The sequence below is a fragment of the Manduca sexta genome, chromosome 1 (assembly GCF_014839805.1).
Source record: "Manduca sexta isolate Smith_Timp_Sample1 chromosome 1, JHU_Msex_v1.0, whole genome shotgun sequence".
Classification (NCBI taxonomy): Eukaryota; Metazoa; Arthropoda; class Insecta; order Lepidoptera; family Sphingidae; genus Manduca; species Manduca sexta.
In genome coordinates, this window is record NC_051115.1 from 5,177,489 (window position 1) to 5,191,501 (window position 14,013).

General features: G+C 37.6%; 1 protein-coding gene across 4 annotated transcripts in view; it reads right to left on the bottom strand.

Annotated features, from left to right (window-relative positions):
* LOC115450080 (BCL2/adenovirus E1B 19 kDa protein-interacting protein 3) overlaps nt 1–14,013 on the bottom strand; it is a 47,259-nt gene that overhangs the window by 6,309 nt on the left and 26,937 nt on the right. The window contains exons 1-3 of one of the 4 annotated variants that reach the window (XM_037438382.1): nt 13,691–13,911; nt 3,527–3,662; nt 336–417 (exon numbers count right to left, since the gene is read on the bottom strand). In XM_037438382.1, the coding sequence (XP_037294279.1) occupies nt 336–417; nt 3,527–3,662; nt 13,691–13,727 (255 nt within the window). In that variant the 5' untranslated portion in view covers nt 13,728–13,911. Of the gene's footprint in view, nt 1–335; nt 418–3,526; nt 3,666–13,690; nt 13,912–14,013 lie in introns of those variants that run through there. The other 3 variants (XM_037438350.1, XM_037438289.1, XM_037438314.1) reach the window with 3 other exon arrangements.

A 14,013-nucleotide genomic window follows, 5' to 3' on the forward strand; every position in this document is an offset into this window, starting at 1 on the left:
CTGAATAGACGAAAAAACCACTGATCAATTGAGACATTTTTATAACATTGAGTGAGTATGACTAGTTTGTATTCCACCCAGGTCATTAACATCCATAATAAAAATAAAAAAAGACAAACCGCGTGGCTGTATGCTCTTCAATATATAAATCCTGAATGAAACATAAGCATACAACTTCGCTGGACTCTTGGCAGTATCTACGATTGCTTTGCCTTTATTTTTAACGAGTAAATTCAAAATACCTGAATAAAACATAGGCATACAACCTCACTGGACTCTTGGCAGTATCCACGATTCCTTTGCCTTTATTTTTATAGAGTAAATTAAAGTCTCACCCGCCAGCAGTTGATGTAGACACCTTTCAGCTCGTCTTCAGTAGAAGGTTCCAAGTTCGGACTGTTTGGTGGAGATTTTGGACTGGAAATTAAAAAAAAATACATATAAATTAAATTAAAAAATGCAATACATATCGACGGTTAAGGGGCTAATTGACTAAATCGTCATTTTTTGACCTGATGGGAAATCTTCGCCTAGACGCCTTCCATAGAGGAACGCAACCATCTGTTTCCCCAACAGTGGCGTCTACCTTTACGGCCCTACAGCAGTGGCAAAAGGTTATATTTTCCGAAAGCGAATCCGACACATAATAATAATATCAGCCCTGTATTATAATGCTGTCCCACTATTGGGCACGGGCCTCCTCTACTACGGAGAGGGATTAAGCCTTAGTCCACCACGCTGGCCTAGTGCGGATTGGTAGACTTCACATACCCTCGAAATTCTTATAGAGAACTCCTCAGGCATGCAGGTTTCCTCACGAAGTTTTCCTTCGCTGTGTAAGCAAGCGATAATTCAGAAAGAAAACACACGTTATTTTAGAAAAGTCAGAGGTGTGTGCCCTTGGGATTTGAACCTGCGGACATTCGTCTCGGCAGTCCGTTCCACAACCAACGAGGCTCTCGCCGCTCCGAAACATGTAGGTATTAGTATGCATGAATGCAATCTGCAAATCATTCTGATGACAATCAGACTACAGAAATTCTACATAAAGCGAAGCCGGTATTAATCTGATTATGTGGACCCTTCACGACTGCCCTATAGGCAATTTTTTCCATAACATATACAGACATTTTTATACCACACTTTCACACGCACGATTCGAGTTGTATCTAGATTCCACACTTGTTAGACTCGAACCAGTCGGACTGGTGGCTTGTGAGGCCCTTTGCAATACCTGTTCGATATGGAGGTCACATTTTGTAACTAATAATACGAATGTAATTTTGTACTTCACGCTTTCACGTTACCACTGAACCGATTTTGATGAATACGGAGAAATACTTGAACTAAAAGGCAATGGATATTTTTTTTATCCCGGTAAAGGAAACAAAACTAGGTAGTATGCGAAACTAAAATACGTTTCCAAAATATCTCACACTATCCGACACGATTACGTCGTACGACACGCATCCGACACGACAATGTCGTACGACATATCGTCGAGCGCGCAGGCCGGCTGGCGCCACTAGACCGCAAGTAACCCTATACGTGCATGATAGCTCTGTTGTTATTGTAATTAATACGTCTGTATTAAACCTCCACGACTATACAAAAGTGTGAAGTTTATATGATCAACCTCTGATTTATTGCATCATGCTGGTAAGATGTTTGCATCCGCCCGAATAGCGACCGTACAATGCGAATGTTAGACATTAAAATTAAACTACTTTTCGGATTCAAGACGCTGTGAGCTCATTCTGCGTAGATCGGACCACCAACAGCTAAAATTTTAAAAAGTTGTATAATTGTAAAATGTAGGTTGATATTGTAACTTTGACTTTACGGATGAACAACACCTCAGTCCCCTCCGTGACCATGAAGGCTGCAAAGTCTTCGAAACGTCGGGAGTAAACTAAAATATAAAAAACCGCGATAGAATCCGAAAAGTAGTTTAATTTCAGTGACCGTACAAGATTTAAAACCCGCCATAGTGACCCACGTAAGCGTGCCGGGATCAGCCAGTGTATAACCAGATCTCTGTTTTTTCTTTTGTTTTTTCGTGGAGAAAGTGCCTTATGAGTTTATACTCAGATCTTGAATCAACTGGAGTAATCTTTCGTCAGTCGACTCTATCTGGAGTCCAATCTTACAATCAGGTGCATTGGGATCATTTTGCAGTGGCAGCGTAAGAAATCATCCAGTTAAGTAATTTGAAGTTTGATGCGTTTGTATTATACGGTCAGTCACAAAAGCAGCTGAACCAATTCATAACTTCAAATCGACGGTCCCTACGTAAAGTATCGAATCTGCAAAATTGCATTTTGAATTGACCGTGGAATAAACATTGCTTGTTTAGTGTTAATTACCATGGCGATAAGCACTTCGATCCTTAGTATCTTAAATAAGGACCATTTAAATATCGACAGTCCCTACGCAAAGTATTGAGTCTGTAAAATTCGATTTTGCAGACTCGATACATGAAGACCGTCGAAATGTCTGATTCGCGTTGTTTAATTGAAACATTATTTCTTTACTAGCTTTTGTTAACAGCTTCACCAGTGTGAACCAGTTTTTCCCGGATAAAAGTACAGGTATATAATGTCCCGGGATGATAAAAGTAGCCTCTTCTCAAACTCCATGCAAAATTTCATTGAAATCCGTTCGGTAGTTTATTAGTTTATCGCGTTCAGACAGACTCGGCAGGGACTTTATTTCATAATATCAGAATGTGAAATAAAATAGATCCCTTTTATTAAAAAAGAAGTCGCTATAAACACAAAATTGCAAAGCCGATTTCAAATTTCGAATTCGATCAGCTACTCGCGTCGACGGTTGGCTATACGCACGTACGCTGTAGAGCTAATTACGTACGCTATGAAGTAATTAGATAGCAGGCAGGAAGCCGTACTGGTGCGCGTTCATCGTACACACGTTGCATTGTTCGCATGCTATTATGCCCCACAACATGATTGACCGTTTATTAACCAACTAGACGCCATATTCTCTGACTATGTAATCTCTTAACACGTTCCTGTTATCTTTGTAAAATTAACGTGGAAAGGTATTCTGTATGCCAATTTCTATTCTAAAACGCATCGCGGAGAGTAACGTAGTCAAAATAAATTAGGGCACAAAGAGCTTCACTCGAATGAAAATCCTTTTGCGTTACAAGAAGCCCTTCACCACTGTAGCAATGTATAACACCGTCATTAAGAGGTCAGCGCCACTAACTTAAAAATCAGATTATACTTCAATTATTTTCCACGGTAGCAAATAGCAAATCACCGAGATAAAGTAGCCTATAAATTAATACACAATATGGTCTATCCGTATGCCAAATTTCAACCAAATACGTACAGCAGTTCCTGCGTTTACTTCTAACAAACATTACTACAAACAAGGTGAAGCCGCTAGCAACACTTAGTATTTGATATATGAATTTCTACCTTATTCTTTAATCAATTTAAGATGTGTTTTCACTGTTTCTTTTTGTATTATATATTGTTATGTGGTCGAGATCCCTTACCTGCCCTTAACACTGGACGCCCGCGAGTGTCGCACGGACGAGTCACGACTCTCCCGCTGCGCCTCTCGCAGCAGACGAATATACTCGTTCTCGACGGCAGCGAGACCGCCGCCAGAGTTCAGCTCCACCCATGACTCTGCTGACAAAGCATATCGGTAAAGTCTTTGGGAATTAAATTTAAAAAAAGAAAGCTCCCTAATATCTATAAATTTACTGGTGGTAGGTGGTAGGTACCACCGCAAAGACTATTTCTGCCGCCAAGCTGCAGTGTGTAGCCACTGTTGTATTTCGGTTTGAAGGACATTTGGCAGTGTAACTACTGGGCATAATAATTAACATCTCATGTCTCAGGATGGCGAGCGCAGTGAAATACCAAACAATACTTGTAATTCAAGGTGTTGATGTTTCTACTGTTTATGTGCGGTCGTATCAAATATCAGGTAGTAGCAAATGCTGCAGTTGAGGTCACTTACCATCAAGCATCAGTAACAAATTCTGCAGTGATCAATAAAACAAAACACCTACATTGGTAGCGGCTTCGCTTTTTCGTTGTAAATGAAAGTCGTTGTTTACATAGCCAGAACATTTTCAACAAAAACAAAGAGTGCAAATATGCAATCTGATGCTATTGATAACAATTTACAATGACTCATGTTTCTTATCTACTGTAAACAATAAGTTGCATACATTTTGTTGTAACTCGTAATGCATGCGACGTAGTAACGTCTAGACGAGATATGTCGTCGCGTGACGAGAGACCGTTTATTGCCGACCTAACAATGTTTTATTGTCAACCTAACAATGTTTTGAAAGTAATTAAAGCGATCGTCATCATCACCATCATTTCAGCCGGGAATCGTCCACTGCTGGACATAGGCCTCCCCCATTGAGCGCCACAGGGACCGGTTCTGGGCCGCCCTCATAGGACTCCGGCGACCCTCACCAGATCGTCGGTCCATCTCGTGGGAGGCCTGCCTACGCTGCGTCTCCCGGTTAGCGGTCGCCACTCCAGAATTAAAGCGATGCAGTAGCTTTATTTAAATAAATTAACTTTTGCCGGTAGCTTGGTCTATTTTTTTTAATAGGCATCCTGAAATCTACTCCGAGAGAACCTGAGAACGGGATGCTGGAATCTCCCGACTTAAGGACGTCAGTGGCCCGGTGGAAAGTTGGGAGGGAAGTGTCGGGAAGGATAGGGACCTTTCTGGATAAGCGGAGGGGAGAAATAAGGGAAATGTGCACGGGGCTTTTATAGGCCTCAGTAAAAACTTACTATCACGAGGTATACACAATATGTGCTAGGGCCACAAGAACTGCCTTGGGGAGGGGGGGGTTAGCTTGGCCTACTTTTTGACATATCCCTATTTAATACTAGTTTTTGTTCGTAAATAGATTTTTCCGGGATAAAAATCCTGCTCTATATTTTCCTTGGATAAAATAGAGCCTATATTTTAAGTCAGATCTCTAGCAATATGATGAAAACTCCATTAAATTCTGTATATAGTATTGTTTGTGAACGACGGTGTGAGCCACTGAACCGATTTTGATGACCTTTAAAAGGATGTAGGCTACTTTTCATATAAAACTAATATATAAAGCTGAAAGGGTTAGTTTTAACGCGCTAATTTCAGGAACTACTCATCCGAATTGGATTTTTTTCCACTTATAGGCACCTACATTACTTCTTAGTACTATAGCCTCCTTTTAATTCGGTAAATATTTCCACGAGGGAGGAACCGCAGGCAATAACTAGTTTGTCATAAATTTCACGCGGAGGAAGTCGTAAGTAAAATTTAAAACATGTGCATACGCATATTGGAAAGTAATAATCAATTACAACTTATAATTAACTTACGAGAAATGTCCACGTATCGATAACCTTACGGCCTTTATTTGTAATGTCTTATTCGTGGAATGAACCTTGGACCCGCGTGGAAGTTTCGTGTTTGTATGCAAATGCGTGCAAAATAAACGTATCTCGTTTGATTATTCTGCTATCCTGGTACATCATCTACAAACATATTCGTATTAATTAATAACACCAGCCACGTTCTGCTACCCTGGTACATCATAAAGAAATATACATTACAAATTGGTATTAAATAATAATAACACCAGCTTCTGTCCCACTGTTGGGCCTTCTCTACTAAGGATTTAATTAGTCCACCACATTGTCCGGGCAGACTTCTCATACCTTCAAATGTCTTATGGAGAATTCTGATGCAGTTTTCCTTACGATGTTTTCCTTCACCATTAAAGTACGTGATAATTAATAAATTATAACTTCGTAGTCAGAGGTGTGTTAGATTTTGAAGCTCCAGATTTCCGTTTCCGCGGAACTTTCCATTCCCAACTGAGCTATCTTTACAAATCTACAAACTTATTATTTAAGTTTAATTCCCATGTGGCCCATATAAATTTAATTGTTGCTTGACTTCGAAAATACGTCAGTAAACTTAAATTATTCAAACATGCAACATTGTTTTCTTTAATGTACATTTTAAACTACCTTGTCAATCATTCACTTTTTGCCAAAGGAATCGTCAGCTGTTAAGCATTTTGTATTTTTTCGGTTTAGCCTTCAAGAAAATGCTGAAGATTTATTTGAACTTATAAAAATTTTGCATGGTAAACATAGCATGGAGCTACTGAAGGACCACAAAACCACAAATCCTCTAATCTTATCACTATTAACTTATGTACTATATCTATATTATAATGTGTATAATGTCGATTCTCAGGGAGGACAAAACTTCGTGTATTTTTCGTTTTAATAGGTTTGGCCCCAAATGGATAAGGTAAGGAAGAGGTCTCGTTTTTAAAAAAGTATGTTTTGTCAACCCCACATCGGTGGGTGTGTAGAAGATTTCAAATTGGTTGAAGGTGGGGTCCCCAAAGCTCTCGTCCTCTCTCACAACACTCCCCAAAACACTCAAAATGTTCCCTCTACATTGTCAAACAATGAAACGATGTACTAGGAGCGCATAAAACACAATAGTATCACTATCGCCTCAAGTACGGTGTGTCCATCGCTTCGCCTTCGACCAACCGGTTACAAAAAGCCATTATATAATATTAATATTACACAACCGGTATCATCACGTCCTTCGCGTATGCGCGACGGTCCCGCGCGCTTATGATATCCTGGTACTCCGCATGACGATATGTATTGGAATATTTTTGTATTTATGGTGTTGGTAAATAATAAAGTGGGTCAATTGATAGTTACTGATAAGCCAAGCTTGAGTTATCATTTACCAACATACAATATGTCGATAATGTTGTAAAATTAACATAATACGTAATCGGGTGCCGTATAAACCAAATACAACTAACAACGAATGAATATAAGTTAAATTTAGGATTTATATATTATAAGACTCTTTATGACGGTGGAAAATAAAAAAAAAAACACGCCATGTGGTAAAAAATGGAAATAATTTCTTGTAAATGTTACTTTGAACCGAAAAATTAAATATGGCGCCCACAAAGTTTCATTTTCAATTTCCTGACCACTCTTTAAAATATTTGTCCTCATATACTTCAATGACTAAATATAAAGAGGACAGGCCTCAAAAGTTAGCTATATGAATAAGTTATATTTATGTTAGGGAAATCGACGCAGAATTGTCAATATATATGTCTATCTCTTTTACTCAAAGCTTATTTGGAACGCAACAAAAAAAGACAAAAATAATTGCTTTCTTCGCATATGGCACTATTTCGTTTACTTCAACACACTGGGACCGCCTTGCGACAGAAACGCCATTTTATGCGGGCCAGTCGGCAAGTACATGTAGTGTCAGACGATGTAAACAAATCTTCATAAATATTGAATTTAAAGTAATATAATCATATTCTCAATTGTTCAGTGTGTTTATTAGTGTATTTGTTAAGTTTCGAAAATGACTCAGTGTTGTGTGAAAGGATGCAAATCGAATTCACGCAAGAAAGACCCCGAAATATATTTTCATAGGTTAGTAACTGTTTTTACCGAAAATTAGCAAATATCTTTGTATAATTACTTTTTGGATGTGTTTTTATCAATTAAAATGATATGTGGATCTGGTTTGTTAAGCTTTGGACCCTTTTAGGCGTGATTTATACACATTAAAATCATTATGTTTGTTTACACACGAGCTTAGGGATGGGTGGGTGGATTTGTTTAGAAATTATTGATATCGATATTTTAACAGACGCCCGTTTATCAGTTACGGTTTTTGTCTTTGAAAGAATGTTAGAGCACACATCAATATTGTATTATTCAGAACGACAAACTAAGTGAAATTAGAATATTTTTTAAGATAACCAAAAATTTTAAAACCAAGGCAAAATGAATTGAGAATATTGAGCGACGTGATTGGAATCCTACACCAAATACATATTTCTTTACATTTTGAGAAGATATGCATAAACCACACGTTTAATTAACGCGAGTAAAGATAACTGTTTTCCAACAATATTCCCGATAAGTAAAATAGTAATGATTATTATACTTCACCTAATAGTAATATTACTTTAATATATTGCTATGAATAAAATTAGAATTGTTACATAAAAGAATAGATAAACATAAAAGAAACAACATAAAGATGAAATGTAAGATATATTTTTACAATTGGCGGTCTTATGTTTCGAGCAACCTTTGCATGCACGGAAATAGATACATAATCATATTGTTGTTATTGCAAATAATTATTATAATTGATTATCTTAACCACCATTTTTACGGTCATTGATTTTAGTTTGCTGAACCATAGTTATGTTTCTCGATCAAAGAGCATAATAATAAAATAAAATAAAACCAACCAAATAATTGCTGGCTACGCTATCTTATTCCATTTATCATGTATTAAATAAATATCTTAATCTGTAACTTAAATTTTTAGCAAGGAATAGTGCAACATACAAATATATATCAAACACAACTGGATGTTTGTCACAACAGGTACTGCTTTGTTTAACAATTGTTACTTATAAATCAGTTTCAGTGTGTTTGTTTACATTATGGTTTGTTATATTTATATTATGGTAGTTCCTAACCCCTTTCGTATTTGATCTTTTGGGGCTTGTTTGTCTCTCTTAATTCTTCGATGTCGATACAAAATTTTCGGTACTAGCATATCACTATTGTAAGGGGCGGAGTCGGCACCATTTTGTTCATGAAATGTGCCGCATGTCACGTGACCATATTACCCATCCTCTATACTTCTTTTATCATTGATATACTTAGGGAGTTGACTTGTACTTTATACATCTTGATTGATAGATCGGAATTTTGGACAAGTACATTACATTTGTGCAAATACTCACTTCAAAGTGGGTGCACTGGTTACGCCTTTACCTTTCCTGTGTGTGTGCGTGTGTGTTTGGAAATGACAATGACACGAATGAAATCACAGTTTGCATCAGCAGGCCTACCCACTCAAACGCATGCGACATCTGGTGAACGTAAAATGATTTGCCCTACATTATCAGACATTATGATTTATAAGCAAATGCATACAAAGTAAATATATTTATCACTAGCTGACCCGACAGACGTTGTCCCGTCTTAACTATGAATTTGCAGCGCGCATTCTGTCAATCGCTGACAGTTATTTCAAACAATTGACAGTTACATAAAATTAATATTTTCGTTAAGTTTTCTTTAATTTTCTAATTTTCCGCGCAATTTTTTGAATTTTTCATTCATAAGAACCTTCTCCTGACAATAACAAACGCAACAAAAAAAAAATAGTGAATTCGGTCCAGCCGTTCACGCGTGATGGCGTGACCAAGGGAAATAGGGATTCATTTTTATATGTATATAGATTATTTCGCGAAATTACTAAAGCAATATTGATACCGTACGCAGAGAGCGTGTACTGAAGGAAAGGATGTAAGATATTTTTCTCGTTCTCCAGTTATGCCATGACCAAAGGAAATAGGGAATGATATACTATACTTAGATTTGCTGTATATATATTATATGCGACCGTACGAGGAGTTAAAACCCGTTATAGTGGCACACGTGTAGTTCCGGGATCTGTGTATATCCGGTGCCAACATAATTGTGTCGACTGAGGGGTAATCATCTCTCGTCAGTCGACATTCTATTGGACTCCTCCATTTACCATCAGGCGTAGGGGGGTCATTATTCCGTGGACGTATGAACTAAAATATGTTGCAAAATAATACCCGAGTAAAATCAAGTATCCAACATCTAAGAGTGATGCTACAGTGTTTTGATTCAATTGATATTGTTTACAGTCGTGCCGTTTACTAAGAGTGGCCTTGTCATTCAAATGTAAAATGGAACAAACCACCACTTATTCATGTTATCTTAGTGAAATAGCGTATTTGACTATGTTTGATTTTGAGCATTTTTAAATAAAATAATAATATCAGCCCTGTATTTACTGTCCCACTGTTGGGCACGGGCCTCCTCTAGAGCTGAGAGGGAATGGCCTTAGTCCACCACGCTGGCCTAGTGCGGGTTGGTAGACTTCACACACCCTCGAAATTCCTATAGAGAACTTCTCAGATGTGCAGGTTTCCTCACAATGTTTTCCTTCACCGTTAAAGCAAGCGATAATTCACAAAGAATACACACATATTTTTTTAAAAAAGTCTGAGGAGTGTGCCTTTGGTATTTGAACCTGCGGACATTCGTCTCGCCGCTTCATTAATTTTTAAATATGTAACAGCAATTAGTAAAAAAAAGAAGTCCTGTGGAAACAGCATTAAAGTTCGATAAGAAATGAGGCAATAATTCATAGTTCAAATATTGCTATGTGCAGGAGTGGGCGTGGAGTGGGGATACGATAGACTAAGGTTTTTTTTTCGGAGCTGAGCAAAATGGCGTCACTACACCTGATGTCAAACTAAGTGAAGTCCAAAGAATGATGCATAAATCAATCCCTCCTAGCCGAATTTAGGCCACGATTACGACTTCTGCGTTAAGGTTCTAAGTTCGAATCATGGGTCGGGTCAAAATAATTGTAACTGGATTTTTCCATCTTAAAAATTACTCAGTCACAGCTTGAAGTTAAGAAATTGTCGCTGTGATAACCTGTGCCTCGCGCACGTAAACCCGTTGGTCCTGATCTCTCTCCGGTCATGTCGTCTCACCGGACTATGAGAAGGAACAGAGAGTGCTTGTGTATTGCACACACTCGTGGACTATAATATCTCCTGCTGATCTCTCTCCGGTCATGTCGTCTCACCGGACTATGAGAAGGAACAGAGAGTGCTTGTGTATTGCACACACTCGTGGACTATAATATCTCCTGCTGATCTCTCTCCGGTCATGTCGTCTCACCGGACTATGAGAAGGAACAGAGTGCTTGTGTATTGAACACTCGTGCACTATAATATCTCCTGCTTATCTCCGTTGAGATTAGCCGCCACGGCCGACATCCAGCTAGGTTTCATATAATTATTTCAATTTATAAGGAAAAAAAATTGTTTACAAATTAGAAATTCAATTAACCATAAACCATTAAAGTGTTTTTGACCTATAGCGATAAGAAAACGATTTATAATTAAAAGTATATTGTTCAGACAACCTGCATCACCTATTAACTGGTGGTAGGTCTCTCATATGTGAGAGTCCGCCTGGGTAGGTACCACCGCAACGTCTATTTCTATCAAGCAGTGTGTAGTCACTGTTGTGTTCCGGTTTGAACATTGTAGCCAGTGTAACTACTGGACATAATAATTAACATCTCATGTCTCAGGATGACGAGCGCAGTGGAATACCACACAAATTGGAATTCAAGGTGTTGAACAACTGTTTATGGGCGGTCGTATGGCTTACCATCAGGCGAACGCTAGCTCGTCTCATCATTCAACGCAATAAAAAAAGAAAAAAAATAATTTCGAAACACCATGTATACGAGTGTAAACAAATCTCGCAATTTACTCCTTTGTGTTAGGTTAACGATCTTGTTCATTATCGTGTGTATGGTAAGTGCGATGTATGTACTTAGTCTGGCCATAAATACTGTTACACTTAATTATAAAAAAATATTACATTTGAATTTCGAATCTGTCATTTTTATACGATTGTTCATTGTGTTTTCTCATTTTGGCGCCAATACATTGTAAAATATTTTGCGATATTAAAATGGTGTGGGGTGATAAAGAGAACCGAATCGCTGTGATAGCATTACACAAAGTAGGTATGGAGCCAAATGCAATTTTTAAAACTCTCCATACACTTGGTATTAGTAAAATGTTTGTGTACCGGGCTATTAATAGGTACAATGAGACCTCCTCTGTTTGTGACAGAAAAGATCTGGCCGTCCACGTAGTGTTCGTACGAAAAAGGTGGTCAAAGCAGTAAGGGAAAGAATTCGAAGAAATCCTGTCCGAAAGCAAAAGATTTTATCTCGGGAAATGAAGATAGCACCTAGAACCATGTCGCGTATTTTAAAAGATGACTTAGGACTTGCAGCCTATAAGAGACGCACTGGCCATTTCTTAACTGATAATTTAAAGAAGAATAGGGTGGTAAAATCGAAACAACTACTGAAGCGGTACGCAAAGGGAGGTCACAGAAAAATTTTGTTTACGGATGAGAAAATTTTTACAATTGAGCAACATTTTAACAAACAAAATGACCGTATTTATGCTCAAAGCTCTAAGGAAGCTTCCCAATTAGTCGACAGAGTGCAACGTGGACATTATCCGACTTCAGTGATGGTTTGGTGGGGTGTTAGCTATGAAGGAGTGACTGAGCCATATTTTTGTGAAAAAGGTATCAAAACATCGGCACAAGTGTATCAAGATACCATTCTTGAGAAGGTAGTTAAGCCCCTTAACATCACCATGTTCAATAACCAAGTATGGTCCTTCCAGCAAGACTCGGCGCCGGGTCATAAAGCTCGGTCCACGCAGTCTTGGTTGGAATCGAACGTTTCGGACTTCATCAGAGCTGAAGACTGGCCGTCGTCTAGTCCCGATCTTAATCCGCTGGATTATGATTTGTGGTCAGTTTTAGAGAGTACAGCTTGCTCTAAACGCCATGATAATTTGAGTCCCTAAAACAATCTATACGATTGGCAGTGAAGAATTTTCCCATGGAAAGAGTGCGTGCTTCTATTGATAACTGGCCTCATCGTTTAAAGGACTGTATTGCAGCCAATGGAGACCACTTCGAATAAGCTTTTTATATTTTTAATTGTTTTATATTTATGTATTAAACTGACACACTGTAAAAGTAATAAATGTTATTTGCAGTTAACAATTTTCTTTTTTCTTTATTACAATATTTATGGCAAGACTAGGTATATTTCGTTATATCGTACTTATTTATATCTCTATTGTGTTTATGAACTCCTGGTAGTTTGAAGGCGTTGTTTTAATAAAATTGTTGTCCGTGACCGTGGGAAGTTCAAAATTTTTGTTTTTGTACATTTATGTCTCTAATTAATTATAGTAATATCACTTGCAGAAAAGTATCTCTGAAATATTAGTCAAAATAAAGATTTATTTTCAACTTTATGAATGTATAAAGAGGGATTCAACAAGTTTGAATTAGTGTGTTCATTCGTTATGCTACCCTGGTGATAAAAAGGGGCTGCACTGTTCAGAATTTTACAGTTTTATTTTATACAAATGGGCAATTTCTGCGGCGTTGGAACGTTTAGTATACATCTTTATTACGTATGATGCCCTAGTACATGAAAAGGGGACGCATTTTAGTTTTACCTATTAGAATTATTTTAAAAACAAATAAATACTTTAGAATAAATTTCAATGCATGTAATCTACCCTGATGGTTGATTTAAAAATCAACTTTCAATAGGTGGCTGATAGTTTTACTCATTAACTTTAATAGTGTCTACCTATTTGCCTAGTTAATACAAGTAAGCCGGTGGAATCTTGGACCTTTCCCGTCTAAAAAAGATCTCTACAAAAAATGTAAAAATACAACTCTATAATAAACTTTACACATCAATAAAATATTGCTCTAAAACTCCAATAGTTTTGATTAAAGCTAATTGTATATTTGCATTTAATTTATAATAAAAATACTAACCACAAATTCCGATAAATATTTCAACGAATTTAAATACCATCAGACTTTTAAAACTATACATTTAACACCAAAACCTATTATTCATTTCAAAGTCAAGGTCATGAGGACTTTCTTTGTCATCAAACAAAGAACCTTACCCATCTCTTCCGGCAGAAGACTCTTTGATTCCATCATAGCACTATAGAGTTTTAAACACAAAAAAATAAAACAAATAAAAATAAATATCTTCCAGAGAATTCACTAAATAAACACCCGTTCCAACTTTAACTTAAAATATTGCGCACAAACACTGTATTGATCGAACGTCGCGCACGTCTACACGCGTCGACGGTCGACGACGTACTAGGCCAAAATAGACGCGCTGTAAACAATGCGTGGCGTGATTCGATGCGCAGGAGCATGTTTACGCTGCGTCGACGTGTGTGGAGACGCGTTCACACGGATGGATTTTTTTTTAAGT